General features: G+C 39.0%; 2 protein-coding genes across 3 annotated transcripts in view; one reads left to right on the forward strand and one right to left on the reverse strand.

Moving 5' to 3' along the window:
- The window catches only part of fam49a (family with sequence similarity 49 member A), a 44044-nt gene extending 36608 nt beyond the window's left edge, over window positions 1-7436 (forward strand). For both annotated transcript variants that reach the window (XM_042503112.2, XM_042503111.2), the window contains exons 5-12: window positions 122-227; window positions 666-802; window positions 949-1026; window positions 1415-1531; window positions 2354-2433; window positions 3540-3666; window positions 3842-3912; window positions 4331-7436. In XM_042503112.2, the coding sequence (XP_042359046.1) occupies window positions 122-227; window positions 666-802; window positions 949-1026; window positions 1415-1531; window positions 2354-2433; window positions 3540-3666; window positions 3842-3912; window positions 4331-4394 (780 nt within the window). In that variant the 3' untranslated portion in view covers window positions 4395-7436. The remainder of the gene's footprint in view (window positions 1-121; window positions 228-665; window positions 803-948; window positions 1027-1414; window positions 1532-2353; window positions 2434-3539; window positions 3667-3841; window positions 3913-4330) is intronic.
- Window positions 7437-7589: 153 nt separating this feature from the next.
- fbxo16 (F-box protein 16) lies at window positions 7590-13592 on the reverse strand. Its single transcript, XM_042503969.2, has 9 exons — window positions 13452-13592; window positions 12808-12916; window positions 11572-11607; window positions 11144-11350; window positions 10861-11025; window positions 10506-10762; window positions 9408-9522; window positions 8735-8987; window positions 7590-7821 (listed from the first exon to the last, which is right to left on the reverse strand). The coding sequence occupies exons 2-9, from the start codon at window positions 12901-12903 to the stop codon at window positions 7757-7759; spliced, it is 1194 nt and encodes a 397-aa protein (XP_042359903.2). The 5' UTR covers window positions 12904-12916; window positions 13452-13592; the 3' UTR covers window positions 7590-7756.
- Window positions 13593-15090: the final 1498 nt, after the last annotated feature.

Consider the following 15090-nt stretch of genomic DNA (forward strand, 5'->3'; position numbering starts at 1 on the left):
CTCAAATGCACAATAAATAAGTGAGATCTTGTGGGACAGTTGTGGTGCATGATGGTTATCTTTATTACAGCCCTAATCATGAATGATTTCTTTTGTGTTGTGCCTTTTTTTTTCTTTCCAGGCAATTCAAAACCCTAATGACTTCATGCTGCAGGAGCGAGCCTGGAACTCAGTCTGCCCGCTGGTCATCAAACTCAAGAAATTCTACAGTTTCTCTCTCAGACTAGGTATGATGGTCACGATGTGCAGCTAAATGTTATCTTCTTTGTATCTCCAGTGGCAGGAATATTTCATTTCTTTTTGTCACAGGTCATGTCACAATCAAAGCTTTTCAATTTTATTGAGTAACTTTCTTAGTTAAGGTAAAGGTCAAGTAGAATCCTTATCTTATTTTTAATTGACTTCCATCAATCAGGCGGTCTTTAAATTAATAATGTTTGATCAAATTTAAAGTTGTGATGTAATACAAGTGGTATCGTGAAAGTCTGTGGTGAGAAATGGCAAAATGAGTTTCAAATGACTTGCCTTGACAGGTCTTTGCTTCTTTTCTGTCAAAACTGTGCGTTCCCACATAAATTCTGTATAGGAATCAAAATAGGTTTTTAGGTGTGGCAGAAACTTGACACATACGCAGCAGCTGACATTTCGTCTGCGTGTGTCTGCAGAGGAGGCTTTGCAGAGTTTGCTGGAGTCCCTGACATGTCCGCCCTTCACGCCCACTCAGCACCTGGAGCGAGAGCAGGCGCTGGCCAAACAGTTTGCTGAGATCCTCCACTTCACTCTGCGCTTTGATGAGCTCAAGGTCTGCTGCTCGACCCTTTAACACACACTCACGCAGTTTCACTCTCTCTGCCCCCGTAAATGCACTCTGTCACAGAACAGGACACTTGAAGTGCTGGCTGAATGTATTTCTTTGCATGTTTTAACCGTTTTCTTGTTTTCCTTCAGATGAGAATTCCTGCCATCCAGAATGACTTCAGCTACTACAGAAGAACCATCAGCCGAAACCGGATAAACAACATGAACGTGAGTTGTCCTGAAGCTGTTATTATTAGTTTAGATCTAAGTTAGCTGGCACCAGGCTGACAGCTGTTTTTATTCTCTTAAATCCACAGATTTATATCTTACAGTCTTTGATATTTCAATACATAGTATGTGCAGAGCAGGGAGGAAACAACCTTAGAGTGACACAAGAAAAGATGGCTGGATTCACCATCTTAATAAATTAATGTGTGTTTTATGTCAGATAAGAAACCTGAAATAGGCCAGACTTGATCACTTTTACAGTAATAATAACAGAGTTATGATCACTGTATGATGAGGAAGATGCTGATGCATGGTAAATGGAAAAAACAAGTAAAAATGAAACCTCCTACGCTGACACCTGTTGTTTATCTGTGTTTATCACCCACAGTTGGATATTGAGAGTGAAGTCAACAACGAGATGGCCAACAGGATGTCTCTGTTCTACGCTGAGGCTACGCCCATGCTGAAAACACTCAGCAACGCAACCACAAACTTCGTGACAGAGGTGAGAGTGCCGACACTGCATCACTTGCATCACTAGCCGTGTTTCCATCAATGCATTTTTGTATCGCGTTAAAAAAAAGCTTTGTGGAAACCACTGAATACTTTAAAACTTCCACAACTGCAGAAACAAACTCTATTAACTCGCTTAAGGTGATTTTTGCCTTTGTCAAAAAAGACTAGATGCAAAAAATGGAATATGAAAACACCTTTGCTGAATAAATTCCAACATAGCAAACAATTGTTTCCACTGTTGGCCATGAAAAAACAATAATAACTTACTCCATTTTCCACTCAAAGATGTGTTAGATCACCGAGGAGACTTGTTTTGTTTCCAGTTTGCAACCCCTACTTCCTCCACTCTGTTCAGTGTCATATCAGAGCCATGCGTAGAGCGAAGCCTAAACCTCCAACTTCTGATGAAACTACGCTACACTTCACTGCATTTCTATTTTACATTTCAAAAGTTTGCATAGATTTTACCAGACAGTTGAATAGAAACACAACTGCTGTTGTTACAATTGTGAACAGGACAAACGAGCCAAACAGTAATTGTTTTCGGTCATACTCACGGGACACTTGCATTTGTTGCATCCACTGTCATCATGCTGTGGCTCTAACAGCGGGGCTGTGCTCTTACAGTTGTATTACACTCTGCATATTTGGATGAAAAACTCCAAAAATGCAATGTGGATTTGCACATTTTTTTTTTTTTATTTCCTGTTTTGTGTCAAAAAGTACATCATTATTTTGTACCATAATTTGAATAATCAAAGGAATCAATAGACGTTGATTGTTTTGTGTGTTTTGTTTGCGTCACGTGTAGAACAAGACTCTTCCACTGGAGAACACAACAGATTGTCTCAGCACCATGGCCAGCGTCTGTAAAGTCATGCTGGAGACACCGTGAGTCAGCAGGCTTTTCCACACACACACACACACACACACACACACACACACACACACACAGGAGATTTGTGTTTGTTACAGCAGGCATTCCATTTTTTTAATATAATTTCTTGCGTGGTAGGTTGGAAGTAATAGCAGAGACTTCTTTGACCTAAAGCATGCAGAGCTGTTCATCAGTCAGAGAACCCTCATTCACTTTTTTTTGTTTTGTTTTGGTTTTTATTGTTAGTGTGCAGCATACTTCTGAAGACATTTCAGTCCCTAAATTTAGCCACAGAGTGAGCGCTCCTTGTTTTGGCTCTGCTCTTCGGTGCAGGTAGCTGTGAGCACGGAGGCAGCGGTCTGGAGGGAGAGAGGCTTTTCTCACTCATTCTCCGAGATGACGCTAACTTCTGCGTTTTGCTTAGAAGTGGAGAACTTAAAGCTCACAACAGCTTCACATGGAACCGTCTCTGGCTTTTGTTTGATATCTACTGTCCACATTTCCATCCATCGTTAGCTTACTTAGCTTGTTTACTATACTATGCGTGAATGTCACTGTCACACTAAACCCCATTTAAACTCTCAAACTTTACACGGAAAAAAGGGATAAATAGTTGAATATTCATGTTGAACCACCTCATCTGATCAGGTTCAGCCATAATAGCATGAAAAGTTGGTTCATTTACATGTCTATGTCTGTCTTTTTTTCTATTTTTCTTATCCCTAACTTATTTCCCTCCCCTGTACTGTGAGCATTGCCAACCCGGAAAAAATTCCTTGTTCCTTATTTGTTGAACTTTATGTTGAACCTTGTTTGTTGGCCAATAAACGTGATTCTGATTCTGATTCTGATTCTGATTCTGATTGAATTGAACACCTTGAGACTCAGAAAACAGTCCTCGAATGTACAAGTAAAGAAAATATGATGGGTATAAGTATACAGGTACAGCTCAGTCTTTCACACTCTGTCTTTGATCATGTGCACGTTCTAATCCGGGGCGCAGCAGCAAATCATTCATGGTTTTGGAGCAGATCGAGTATTCAAAGAGCTATCCTCATCCTGATCCTGATCCTGATCCGTTCCCCCTCTAATCCTCCTCCCTCTCTTTCTGTGTATTTAGGGAATATTCGAGTCGTTTCAGCAGCGAGGACACGCTCTTGTTTTGCATGAGGGTCATGGTCGGAGTCATTATCCTTTATGATCATGTTCACCCCAATGGCGCCTTCAACAAGTCCTCCAAGATAGACGTAAGACAAACACATACAAACACACACACACACACACACACACACACACACACACACACACACACACACACACACACACCTGTACAAGACTTAAGCTATGTAGCGGCCTCACTGGATCATGGATCTCATTTGTAATGAGTTGTTTTGCTCTCTGACTCTGTTCATGTCTTCTCAGATGAAGGGCTGCATAAAAGTCCTGAAGGACCAGCCGGCAGACAACGTAGAAGGCCTGCTGAATGCCCTCAAGTAGGTTCACTTTGGACTGTGAAGGAGTATTTCTGTATTTCTGTCGGTCGGTCAGAAAAGGATCTCTTTGAGCTTTTCCAGAATCGTTCAATACACTTTTGTTTCTTGGAGGAGCCTTTAAACACGTTAAAGCTGCAGTTATTTTACACAATCGCCAACGTTTTTAGGCTCATCACAGCATCAGCAATGTTAAAATTTCTTCCACTCGACATGTTGTCACTCTTCATGACTGCTGCTGCACAGAACAATCGTCTTATTCTTTAATTACACTATGCTTTTTGAAACATTACACTCCCTTTACATTAAATTTAGATTTCTTCATGTGTGCACAGGTTTAATTTAGTGCTGATGGGTACTACTGATCTTCTCATCATACAAAGTCCCACTTATGTACACTGAAATGTTTGTTTGTCCTCAGATTCACCACAAAACACCTGAACGACGAGTCCACTCCGAAGAACATCCGGACGATGCTCCAGTAACGTTCGTTCTTTTTTTATATAAACAGATATGAAGAGGATCAATGCTCTGACCTCAGTAAGATGTAAATGTTTACATTATTTAAAAAGACTCGGTGTTAATACTTGTGTGTATTTGCATAGTCATTCCCTCCAAGCTATTGAAACCTTCAGAACATGTACCTTCTACTTTGAAAAAAAACAAAACGAAATCACATCACATGAATTGCCTCTACTGTTCAAGCTGTCAAAGCACAAGTGACGGAAACCTTCAGCCTTATGTATCTGAGCTTTGCAAGCAGCACTTGGAAAAAATGTTCTTGAACGAATCTCCTCAATCTTTTATTTGACAATGGAATAAGTGTAGTGTACAGCTTTTATTCGAATTCAACTTGGTTTTTGAAGCTAAACAAATCTTTCTTTGAACGTTTTAAATTGTGACAGGTTCTCGTTGATATCACAGTGGCGGATTTTGTGTCAGCATGTATGAAACAAGTGAAGTTTTTTCATTCTTTTGATCTACAAAGAATGAGATGTAAGGACAGAATATGAACTCAATCAATGTTGTGTTGCAGTGAAGGGCTGAATATTGACAGCAGATAAGGGATTGATTGGTTCAATGTAAGTATTGCTAAAAGCTTTAGGGTGTGTTCTCTTTTTATAGTCCACTGTTGTATTTGTCTTTTTTTTTAACTCCAGTCTTGTGCAACTGTTGAAATAAATCCACTGTGAACAAGAAACTTACTTCGCACATCCAGTAAGATCCAGTATGTCAAAGTTTGCTTTAACGTAACGGGTTTAACTGATTGAAAAGGCAGCGATAATGGAACACAAAAAATCAGATCAACCCACCAAATGTTTTATTTAATATTTTTGTAGCAATTAATTAAAGTTGCATTTTTTTGCCAGTGTTTTAAATTACTTACTTTGTGGCTTTTGTGTTAAACTAAAAATACATTTCTCTTGAAAGAAAAAACATATTTAATTCTAAATAAATTACATGTGCTTCTTAACTGAGCAAATTTTCAGAAAGAAGATTTTTTTTTGCCTTAAAAATTTACTGTGGAAGACCATCTCTGCCAATGTAATGAAAAAAAGATCCTGTAAGAAATTAAAAATAGAAACTTTCTATAATTAAATAGTATCTCAAAATAATGGGCAACTTTCTCAAAGTAATGAGGTATTATTTCAAAACAATAAAGTAGCATTTAAAAAATGGACTCTCAAAATCACAAGGTAGTATCTCAAAGTAATGAGTTAGTGTCTCAAAACAATGAGGTAGTATTTCAAAATAATGAGGTAGTATCTCAAAACAATGAGGTAATATTTAAAAATGGGAAGCTTTCTCAAAGTCATATCTCAAAATGAGTTTGTGTCTCAAAATAATGAGGTAGTATTTCAAAAATGGAAGACTTTCTCAAAATCATAAGGTCAAGATAAGGTCTCAAAATAATGTGTTAGTGTCTCAAAACAATGAGGTAGTATCTCAAAAATATGAGGTAGTTTGTTTTTTTAATGGGAAACTTTCTCAAAATCATGAGGCAGCATCTAGAAAATGGGAAAGTTTATCAAAATATTCACTTAATATCAAAATGATGAGAAACTTTCTAAAAAAAAAAAAAGCAACCTTCTCAAGATAACGAGGTATTGTATTGCAAAAAATGAGAAACAATACAAAGTCATTTTGGGAAACTAATTATTTTGAGATGAGTAAGTCGTTTTTGTGAAAAACCAAGTAATTTTGAGAAAGTTTCTTGTTTCAGGAATGTCTCTTGTCCATATCAAACTACATCCGGGATGATTTCATAGCCTGTGAATTGACAGTTTTAAAAAAATCTACATTCCAAAATTTGCCTTAAATTGAATTGCTGTTGTCAAAGTGAATGACTTTCAAAACTGAGTCTGTTTGCCTTCACATTTTGGGAATAGGATCATTTTCACTGATCACAGCCGATATGAGAATCTATCGTGTATTAATGACATTCTGGTTCATTCTGTACCGTTACAACCTTGATAATCCTAATTACTGTTCATTTTCTCAGTGTGTACGTACGTTCTCAAACTAACTAACTTGCAGTCGAGGTCGGACAATCTCATTATCAAGTGATTTACGTTGTATGTTGCTTTAAGCTACATTATTCATTTTTACTGTGATCTCTGAAGGTTGATAGTTAAGATAAAGTGTATATGAAAGGATGCAACTAATAAATAACTCAGATCAGTTATGAAGACGCATTTTATTTCTGTTGTAAAAACTTCTACTTTTTTCCAGAGGAGCAGATTTCAATGTTCCCATCTAAATAACAACTAAATAACAACTTAATAACATCACACCACCATCATCACCCATTTCCAACATGGAAATGTCTGTGGCTTATCATGGAGCACAACATTGCCTTAAAGACTTAAATAAGCTGACAAATATCTCAACCTGTGAAAACCTGTAAAGACAATATTTTCTATTTCATCCACAATTCTGAATTACTTCAATTTGATTTCATCCGTAAGCCATATATATATCTATATATATATATATATATATATAGATATATATATAGATAGATATAGTAATCTAAACACACCCTCGCCCTTTGATTAACACGTTAACAGTCAGTTAATAACATTAAATTAACACATCATTTAGCTCTGTTGTTTATTTTTTGATGCTCTTGTATTTAGTAATATATACGTGTGTGTGAGCCATACTTTGAATGCAATGTTTTTTATGCAATGAGTGAAAACTGTACACGGACGAGACTCGGAGCGAGGTGTACGCATGATATTGATATTTCATATCTGACTGAAGTGGTTCTCAAAGAAACCACGTGGTGATTGATGTACACGACGCTTCCCTCTTCGCCCAAGTGTTGCTACTGTGTGTTTGAATGCAAGACGTTGTTTTGAATACTGAGAGAAAAATCAGTTTGTTTGTCTTAAACTGACAGTTATTGTTTAATATTTTTGGAGTTCGGACTCACTGTTTATATAAGTTGCTTTGGCTTTGTATTGCATACTGAATGGGATGTTTGGATTGGATAATAAAGGTGGTACATTTTTTATACAGATCATGTTTTCTTTGGTTTTCTGATTAATTTTTTTTAGTGCTAGCTCAAAATATATAATATTAACTAAGATTAATAATCAGAAACTATTTAATGTTATACATCTGTGTATTTATTCCAAAATGTAGTTTCCCTCTAAATAGACAAAGTTATGTTTATAGTTCATGTTCCTGACTTTTTCTGGTAAATTTCTGCTTTTGGACGTTGGAAACCATATGCACGTCAGGGTTATGTATTAATTACACCTTCTGAAGCTGTAGCTCTGAATCTCGAGCTCGAGGTGAAGCTGTAGGTGTAGCATCTTCCTGAAGTGGGTGATGAGCTTCACTCCATGACACGTGTGTGTGAGGGCGGCACAGTCCAGGGCTGAACCTCAAACAGCGGTGTACCTGAGATTGACAGAAACATTCACTTCATTAATGATGTTTTCACTTTGGGTAAAAATTGCTAAACAAACCCATTATAATGCGGGGAAGTATTTAACATTTGATTGGCTCCAAAAGTGCTGATAGTTCACAGCGGCTGCTGTGACATTTTGGTAGTCTGATGCAGATGGTTCCCTCTTGTTTTTGTGCTGTAGTGACACACATGCTGTAAATTTAAAGGATCAATTCACCCAAATTGCAGAAATTCACTGTAAACAGTTTTTAGTGAGACTGTTCAGAAGAAAATTGTCTATTTTTGAAAATTTAACTGGAACTGTTGATTTTGATACTTTTTTTTGAAACTGAAAAACAAATTTCCTACTACAGAAACTGAGGAACTGCATGAATTAATTAGTGAATAAAGATACTGTATATCCAGCCCTGTAGGTCGATGTAACTTAAATCAGTTCAGACAGTAACACAGGGGGGTGTATATATAATTTTGGAGTAAAATAAAGTTATGTCACTTTTTCTTTTTATATAAAAATACACTGACAGAAATAGAAAATCCTTTCTCTCACCACTGACAGTTCAGCCAAATGAAGATACATCAGTGGAAAAATACTATTAAAACTATCTTTTTAGGCGATACGAAAACTTTCATTTCACATCTTTTTGTGCTACAGCTTACATTTTCTATCGCTTTGTTTTAATTAAAAAAAACAGAAACTAAATTGCTTAGAGCCAATTATTTAGCTCCACTTAGTAGTTAGTAACAAGCAATAAAACATCTGTAATAGGGTCACAAACTGAGCACAGTCTGTGACTTTCTTGCAGAATCAGTCATTTTAAAGCTAATATTTGTCCTGAAGATGTTTCTTGCTGTGTGGTTACATCATGTTGAGCCCAGAGGAGTGGAGCAGCTGTGATTGCTTACTGGGAACGCTCCGGTGTGAACGCTGGGACGCCCTGAGCGCCTCCGCGCTCAACCGGGGCACCGCCGACCTCACCGGGCCCGGATGGATCCCAGCATTCCACCGGGCCAGCCGCAGCATGCTCTTGGCGGTTTCCTTGGTGACGGGGTGTTCGTGACTGCGAGACGCCCAAGAAGGTCGAGATTGGGCCTGGTGATGGTGATGAGGAGGAGAAGGAGGAGGATTTTGGGTTCTGCAGTTGGAGCTGAGGAACATCTAAAGCAGCAGAAAGACAAAAGATAGAACTGAGGTTACACTGAAAATGAAAATTCAACATGGTTGCAGGTGTATTATGTTGGATTCCACATTATTTCCTGTATCCAGGCAAAAATAATTAAGTATGTTGATTTCACCAAACCCGGAATATTAAATGCCACAGTGTCCTCTATCTCACCCTCTTCTCCCCCCTCCTCAAACCCCATCATCAGCATAATTTGGCGTCCCCCCCCCGTCAACTCCCTCCCTGAGCAGCTCATCATTAACATGCTTGCTCTGTGTAAACGCTGCTCCATAATGCATGACGCCTGCTGGTTACACAGTCTCCAGAGGGTCCTCCACGTTTATCCCCCCCCTTTGATTCAGACAAGGAGGTCACAGTCACAGTGGGGTTATGATGATGAATGGAGCGTGCTTTACCAGCGATTTGGCTTTGCGTAGTTTGTAATGTGCTTCAGACAGTGTTTTCTTGCTCCCGTCGTCGTCTGGCTTCGGTGTATTGCTGCGGCAGGTGGAGGCTCTGCTCCTCACTTGTCTGCAGAGAGATGGAGGTCAACACCTCAGTGGATGTGCAGAGCTTTGCAAAAGAATTTAGACAGATCAGTTATATATTTATTATCTGCTGACAGGGAGGGTCATAGAGCAAAATGTGGAATGGAATAATTCACCATAATATTCCACATTTGTACTTTTGCTTATTATTTGCACAAGTTTCCTCTATAGTCTAGAGAAAGACATGGGTGGATTATGAGATAATGGACTGCTGGACAGACCAAAACCACTTCTACATAGGAGCAAGACACACAGACTTTATGGTTATTAAGTATCTTTTTGTTGTTGTTTTGAGTCTATTTGTTATCAGTATTTATTTCTTTGCAGTTTTTTCTGTCTTTGTAGTCATTTTGTTTCTCTGTGTAGTTGTTTACATCTCTTTGAAGTTTTTTTGTCTCTTTGTTGTTGGTTTGTTTCTCTTTGTAGTCATTTTGTGTCTCAGTGTAGTTTTTGTTTATCTCTATTTGTAGTCATTTTGTGTGTTTTGTAGTTGTTTGCATATCTTTTTAGTCATTTTGAGTCTATTTGTAGTTGTTTGCATATCTCTTTAGTCATTTTGAGTCTCTTTGTAGTTGTTTTCTTGTATTTGTAGTCATTTTTAGTCTCTTTGTAGTTGTTTATCTCTTTATAGGCATTTTGTGTCAGAGAGCCCCTTTTTATAAACACACAACACAGACACCAAAACTGTTTCTTAATTTCTGCATGTCTTATTCTCTAAGACTCACATATTGGATGGAGGTTGTGGACTGTGCTGAGAACATATTTGGGATATATAGTGGGAACATTCTCGAGGTCCAATTGTTGAACACAGTAAAGTTCAACAATTGGCTTTTTTTCTGCTTAATATGGCGAACTTATATTTTCCTTAAATTTTCCTCCCAGTTAAAAAAAAAGTGTTTAATTGGAACAATTATAATTGCCCTCATGAAAGCTGTTCATCCCCCCTCATGTCCCCCGCTGTCTTACACTTGTTCACTGGGATCCAGGTTGTCCAAGTAGTTAAAGCGTAAGGTGTCTTTCGGATGTCTGTCAGAGTCTCTCCATGGTGGCGGAGCAGTCAGCTGTTTCTCATTTTTTAATCTTGTCTTAGAGATGCTTCCAGGAACCTGGGTGCTGGACGCTGGACGCTCCTCACCAATGAGGCCCACTTCTGATGGATCTTCATGTCCTCTGCTGACGGCTGATACATGAGGAACCACAAACTTCTGCTGGGATGAAGCAGCCTGCAGGTGGACAATGGACTTTTTAAATACATTTTTAATGCATTTTAATGTAGTTAGCCTAAAATATTTGTTTATTTTGCATGAAAGTGTGTCCTGACCTGCAGCGAGGAGAGTCGCAGCTCCTGCACAGTCTGGATGTAGTGTCTTTTCCACACGCCCTGCTCCAGAGGCGTAGGGGAGAAGTTGATGCACCAGTCGAGCCTCACACACTTTGGCATCCACAGCTGGTCCAGTTCCACGATGCTCCTCCAGTGCCAGCTCACCTGCCCGCAGACGATAAAACCACCCAGAGTGAGTGATTTACAAGCCAAAATTCTCAGCTGGATCAGTATTATCTGAGTCCTCCATGTCAACATCCATACATGTATGTATCTATGGTACCTGTGCACATCGACAGAGGCTGCGAGGGTCCAGGAAGGAGAAGAGATAGAGGCAGAGGGCTCGGGGCAGCAGACAGGTGAAGTCTGCAGCCTGCAGGGGGAGCTGTCTGCTCACACTACGGTTCAGAAACATCAGCTGCTCCAGTGAACAGCTCAGCACAAAGTCCTGCAGCACCGCCTTCCTCTGGCTGTCAGACCACCTGTCAAACTGACAAAGACATGAAAGAGCAGAACAGAAATCCTCCACATGGACTCTTTCAGCTGAATGGGGCCGGGTGGAAAATGGACTCCACGTAGCACAAAGCGTGGTTTCTAACCACTAGCAGTGATTTATTTGTGTCAGCCGGAGCACACACTGAGCTCAGTGCACAGCAAAGAACCATCAGTGCATTTAGTGTATCTCGATTCATCATTATCATTTTAACTTACCCACTTTGCAAGAAGGTTTCGCCTCTCTTCAAACACCTGAGAGAAGAACAGAGTAAAAAAAGTGTTGGTAATCACATCAAGCTACATTGTGAGGAATAAAAATGTTTGATGGTGTGTATCAGGTGGGATATTTTAAATAACAAACAAAGACGACTAATGAATCAAAGTCCTGTGTCATCATAAGTGGGCCAAGACTGATATTCTGGGTCCTGCTCTTTACTTTTTAAAAGCCAGGGAAACATGCCTGGGTGGAAAAAAAGAAGAAAAACACTTGGGAAAAACAATATTTCTAATTATCGTGATTAAGTGTTTAGAATTACGTTATTATGGCCCCTCTTGGTACCTACCTTAACTACATCATTTTATGAAAAAAAGAAAAAGAAAAACCAGCTCCACTTTGACCTCGGAGCCCACTCTCAGACGAGGCGAACCAGGCAAATGTTTTTGGTCCCAACAAAAAAAAACCTCATATTAGCAAAATTTCCATTTACAATTAAAAAACCCTCTTAAACCTCCTATGAAGGCACTATACAGTGCACCGCCACTGCCCAAAAAAACCCTTAAGGAAGGCCCCTGGAAGAGAAGCCCCCCTTTACACTGCCTGTTCAATGAAGATTGCTGCAATATAAGCTGCTGCAGTGGTGTTGTGTCACACCAGCGGCTGATGCTGTTGTGTTAAACGTCACGCCGTCACGCCGTGATGCCGTGTGCAAAATCACACACTGGAGGAGCGTGATGCCGCTGTTTTTTGGTTCTGGTACAAGAATGCACAGGCAGCTATAAAGGCTTTATAGCACAATTTCTGTGTAAAAAGGGCTAGAGAGTGAGAACGAGAGCGAGCGTTTGTGACAGTGACGCTGCCTTGGTGGACTCCTTTACCAGGGGCCCCCCAGAGTCTACAATCGCCACTGCTCGAACTGCTACGACAATCGAATAATATCATAGGCTATATGATAATATATCACTCACAGCAGGGGACAGTATACTGCAGAAAGAGTACTTTTACATTTTGATACTTTAAGTCCATTTTTAATCATCCTGTTGTACTTTTGCATTAGCATCAGCAGTCAGATTTTCATTGCAGGACTCTTACTTGTGTGGAGTTCTTGTTTTTTGTTACAGCTATGTTATTACTACTTTTACTTAAATCCCCACCAAAATAAAAACTGTATTCTGACTGTTATTGACTTGTTTGTGTCTTATAGTTCTGTTTCACAGCAGATGAGTTGGTCTGACCTTGCTGTTGGACTGCGGGTGGTTCAGAGGAGTCCAGGCGCTCAGTTTGGTCTGCATCTTAGCACCACTTGCAGATGTCCTCAGTGCAAGTGGCATCTCTAAGTAGTAGCTGCGTAAAGGTGATGTATTAAAATACACAAATGAATCTAAAACTGACATTTTTGCTACTATTTTCATTAAACATTTGTGTGTGTGTGTGTGTGTGTACAGCATCTCACTTACAGCCTCTGCCATGAGCACTTTAAAGGCTTATGTTTAGCCTTCTTAAATATGAAGTTACATAACACACCAGCTTTTATCCCACTTGAAATGGATTAAGTCCCATAAAGAATTCAAGACAATAATAATAATCAGAAAACAGAAATCATTCTCTCTAAATTCCCCACCTTTGTTATTATGTTACCGTTATTATGTAATTAACAAAGCAACTTCAGCTTTAATTCTGTGTCTTGTGAAAACAAGACTTTGGAAAAACTAACGACGGCTCCAAAGTTAAAATGACAAAAATCCAACCTTACACACACACACACACACACACACACACACACACACACACACACACACACACACACACACTGTTGTGCTATAGTTATTAGCATTACAGCTCAGACCTGTACAACACACTCTGCTTATATTTTACTCACCATTAGCTCTCCTCTGCTGACAGAAGAGGGAAAAAAATCTAAACACACTCTCTGTCTACGTGCATACTCCTGCTGCCCTTTGTGTCCGTACACTCAACTCTTCTTCTTCCCAATTCCCTGTGCACAGTTTACTAGTTTCCATAGTAACAGTGAGTGTACTCTCCTTACATGGGCTGGCTGTCACAGCATGTCACACACAGAGGGGGTGCCGCAAAGCAAACCACAGTGGAGTGTGTGCGGTGTTCAGGCGACACTGGCTCTAATGATGACAAATAGTGGTGCAGAAGGCCTGACTCTGCAACTTCTAAAAAGACCATCTGCCTCTCATACACTGAAACTGCAAATTATACGCCTCACAGCTTGTAGCCTTTATTTAAAAAAATGTTTCGACGATAGTTTCAAACTTGAAAAAAATGGCCATTCATATGCTTTGCCTACATGTAGCTGTAGATGTCGGCTAAATTTTGATATTTACATTTTTTTAAAATTCTGAAAATATATAATTTTGTAAAGCACAGTTGATAACATAAAAAGCTAAATTGCCTGGACATTTGAAATGAATGCCATCTACATGCACAGACCTTGTAATTCATAAATTATATTTTATGATAGAAAATATTAAATACATGTGGCATGCAATCTATGTAAACAAATTTCAGTTACTTGTACTATTATTATCATTATTATTATCAGTAGCCAAGTAATAGGCTAGTAGAAATAGAGTAGTAGTAGTAATAGTAGTAGTAGTAGTAGTAGTGGTAGTAGTAGTAGCAGACCCTAGTAGTAGTAGGCCTAAAGCCTAATAATAATATATCCACGTGCTTTTCTTAATAAATTGACTCGGGGGAATAATTTAGGCGTTGTTTTTTCTGTTTTTTTTTCTTTGCAATAATGCGCCTGTTGTATCCGTATTGTAAACCGCTGCTACAGGCCAACTGATGGAACATTCTGGGCCTATTTTGTAAAATACTCCGTCCCACCAGTATGAGAAGTTTTTCATTGAAAAGCAGAAAGCCTGCTCGTCCTCGGATGGGCGGTCGCGCGCAACGAACACAGAAAACCTGCCGTGAAGAAAGAGCTCGCGAGAGCTGCGTCAAGTTAAACAGACTGAGCCAGGACCGGAAACAAGCCGGTGGACCTTCAAAGTAATCATGTATAATTTGCTATGGCAAAAAGAAGAAAAAAAAGAGGCCTAAACTGATTTTAAGAAAAACTATCACGTACGTTTTTGCCACGTTGTATTATTATAATATGTTACACAGTTTTGACTTTCATTTACATTAATCCGCTTGATCTGCAGACACAGTCTACCACTTAAACACAAGCTTCCCTTTCAAAATGTGAGGTATCAGTGTAAAGGTTGGGTAGTCATGCGGGAAAATACTGCCTGCAAATGATGTTTTTAAGGTAACTACACAATTTTGTAAAACCAGTAGATGGTTTAATCCATTTCAGTGCATTATATCTACATTTTAGCTTATCATATGCTATTTTGTATCATTTTACTCTGAAACAATAACAACCAGCCTACAGCTGACTAGTGCATGTAATGGAGTAAAACGTTTAATTTTTACCTTTGAGATTTAGTGGAGTAGCACAGATGAAAATACTCAAGTAAAGTACTAAAGTACTAAATCTA

This window comes from Plectropomus leopardus, chromosome 16 (assembly GCF_026936395.1).
Source record: "Plectropomus leopardus strain MGB_pleo_1.0 chromosome 16, ASM2693639v1, whole genome shotgun sequence".
NCBI classification, from domain to species: Eukaryota; Metazoa; Chordata; class Actinopteri; order Perciformes; family Serranidae; genus Plectropomus; species Plectropomus leopardus.

Bases quoted from the DNA above. Each gene is read 5' to 3' on its own strand.
- fbxo16 (XM_042503969.2), bottom strand. From the start codon at position 12,903: ATGCCACTTGCACTGAGGACATCTGCAAGTGGTGCTAAGATGCAGACC. The intron at 11,351-11,571 runs GTAAGTTAAAAT...TGTCTTTGTCAG, and splicing joins GAAACCTTCTTGCAAAGTGG to TTTGACAGGTGGTCTGACAG. The intron at 7,822-8,734 runs GTAAGCAATCAC...TGTCAATCTCAG, and splicing joins TTCACACCGGAGCGTTCCCA to GTACACCGCTGTTTGAGGTT.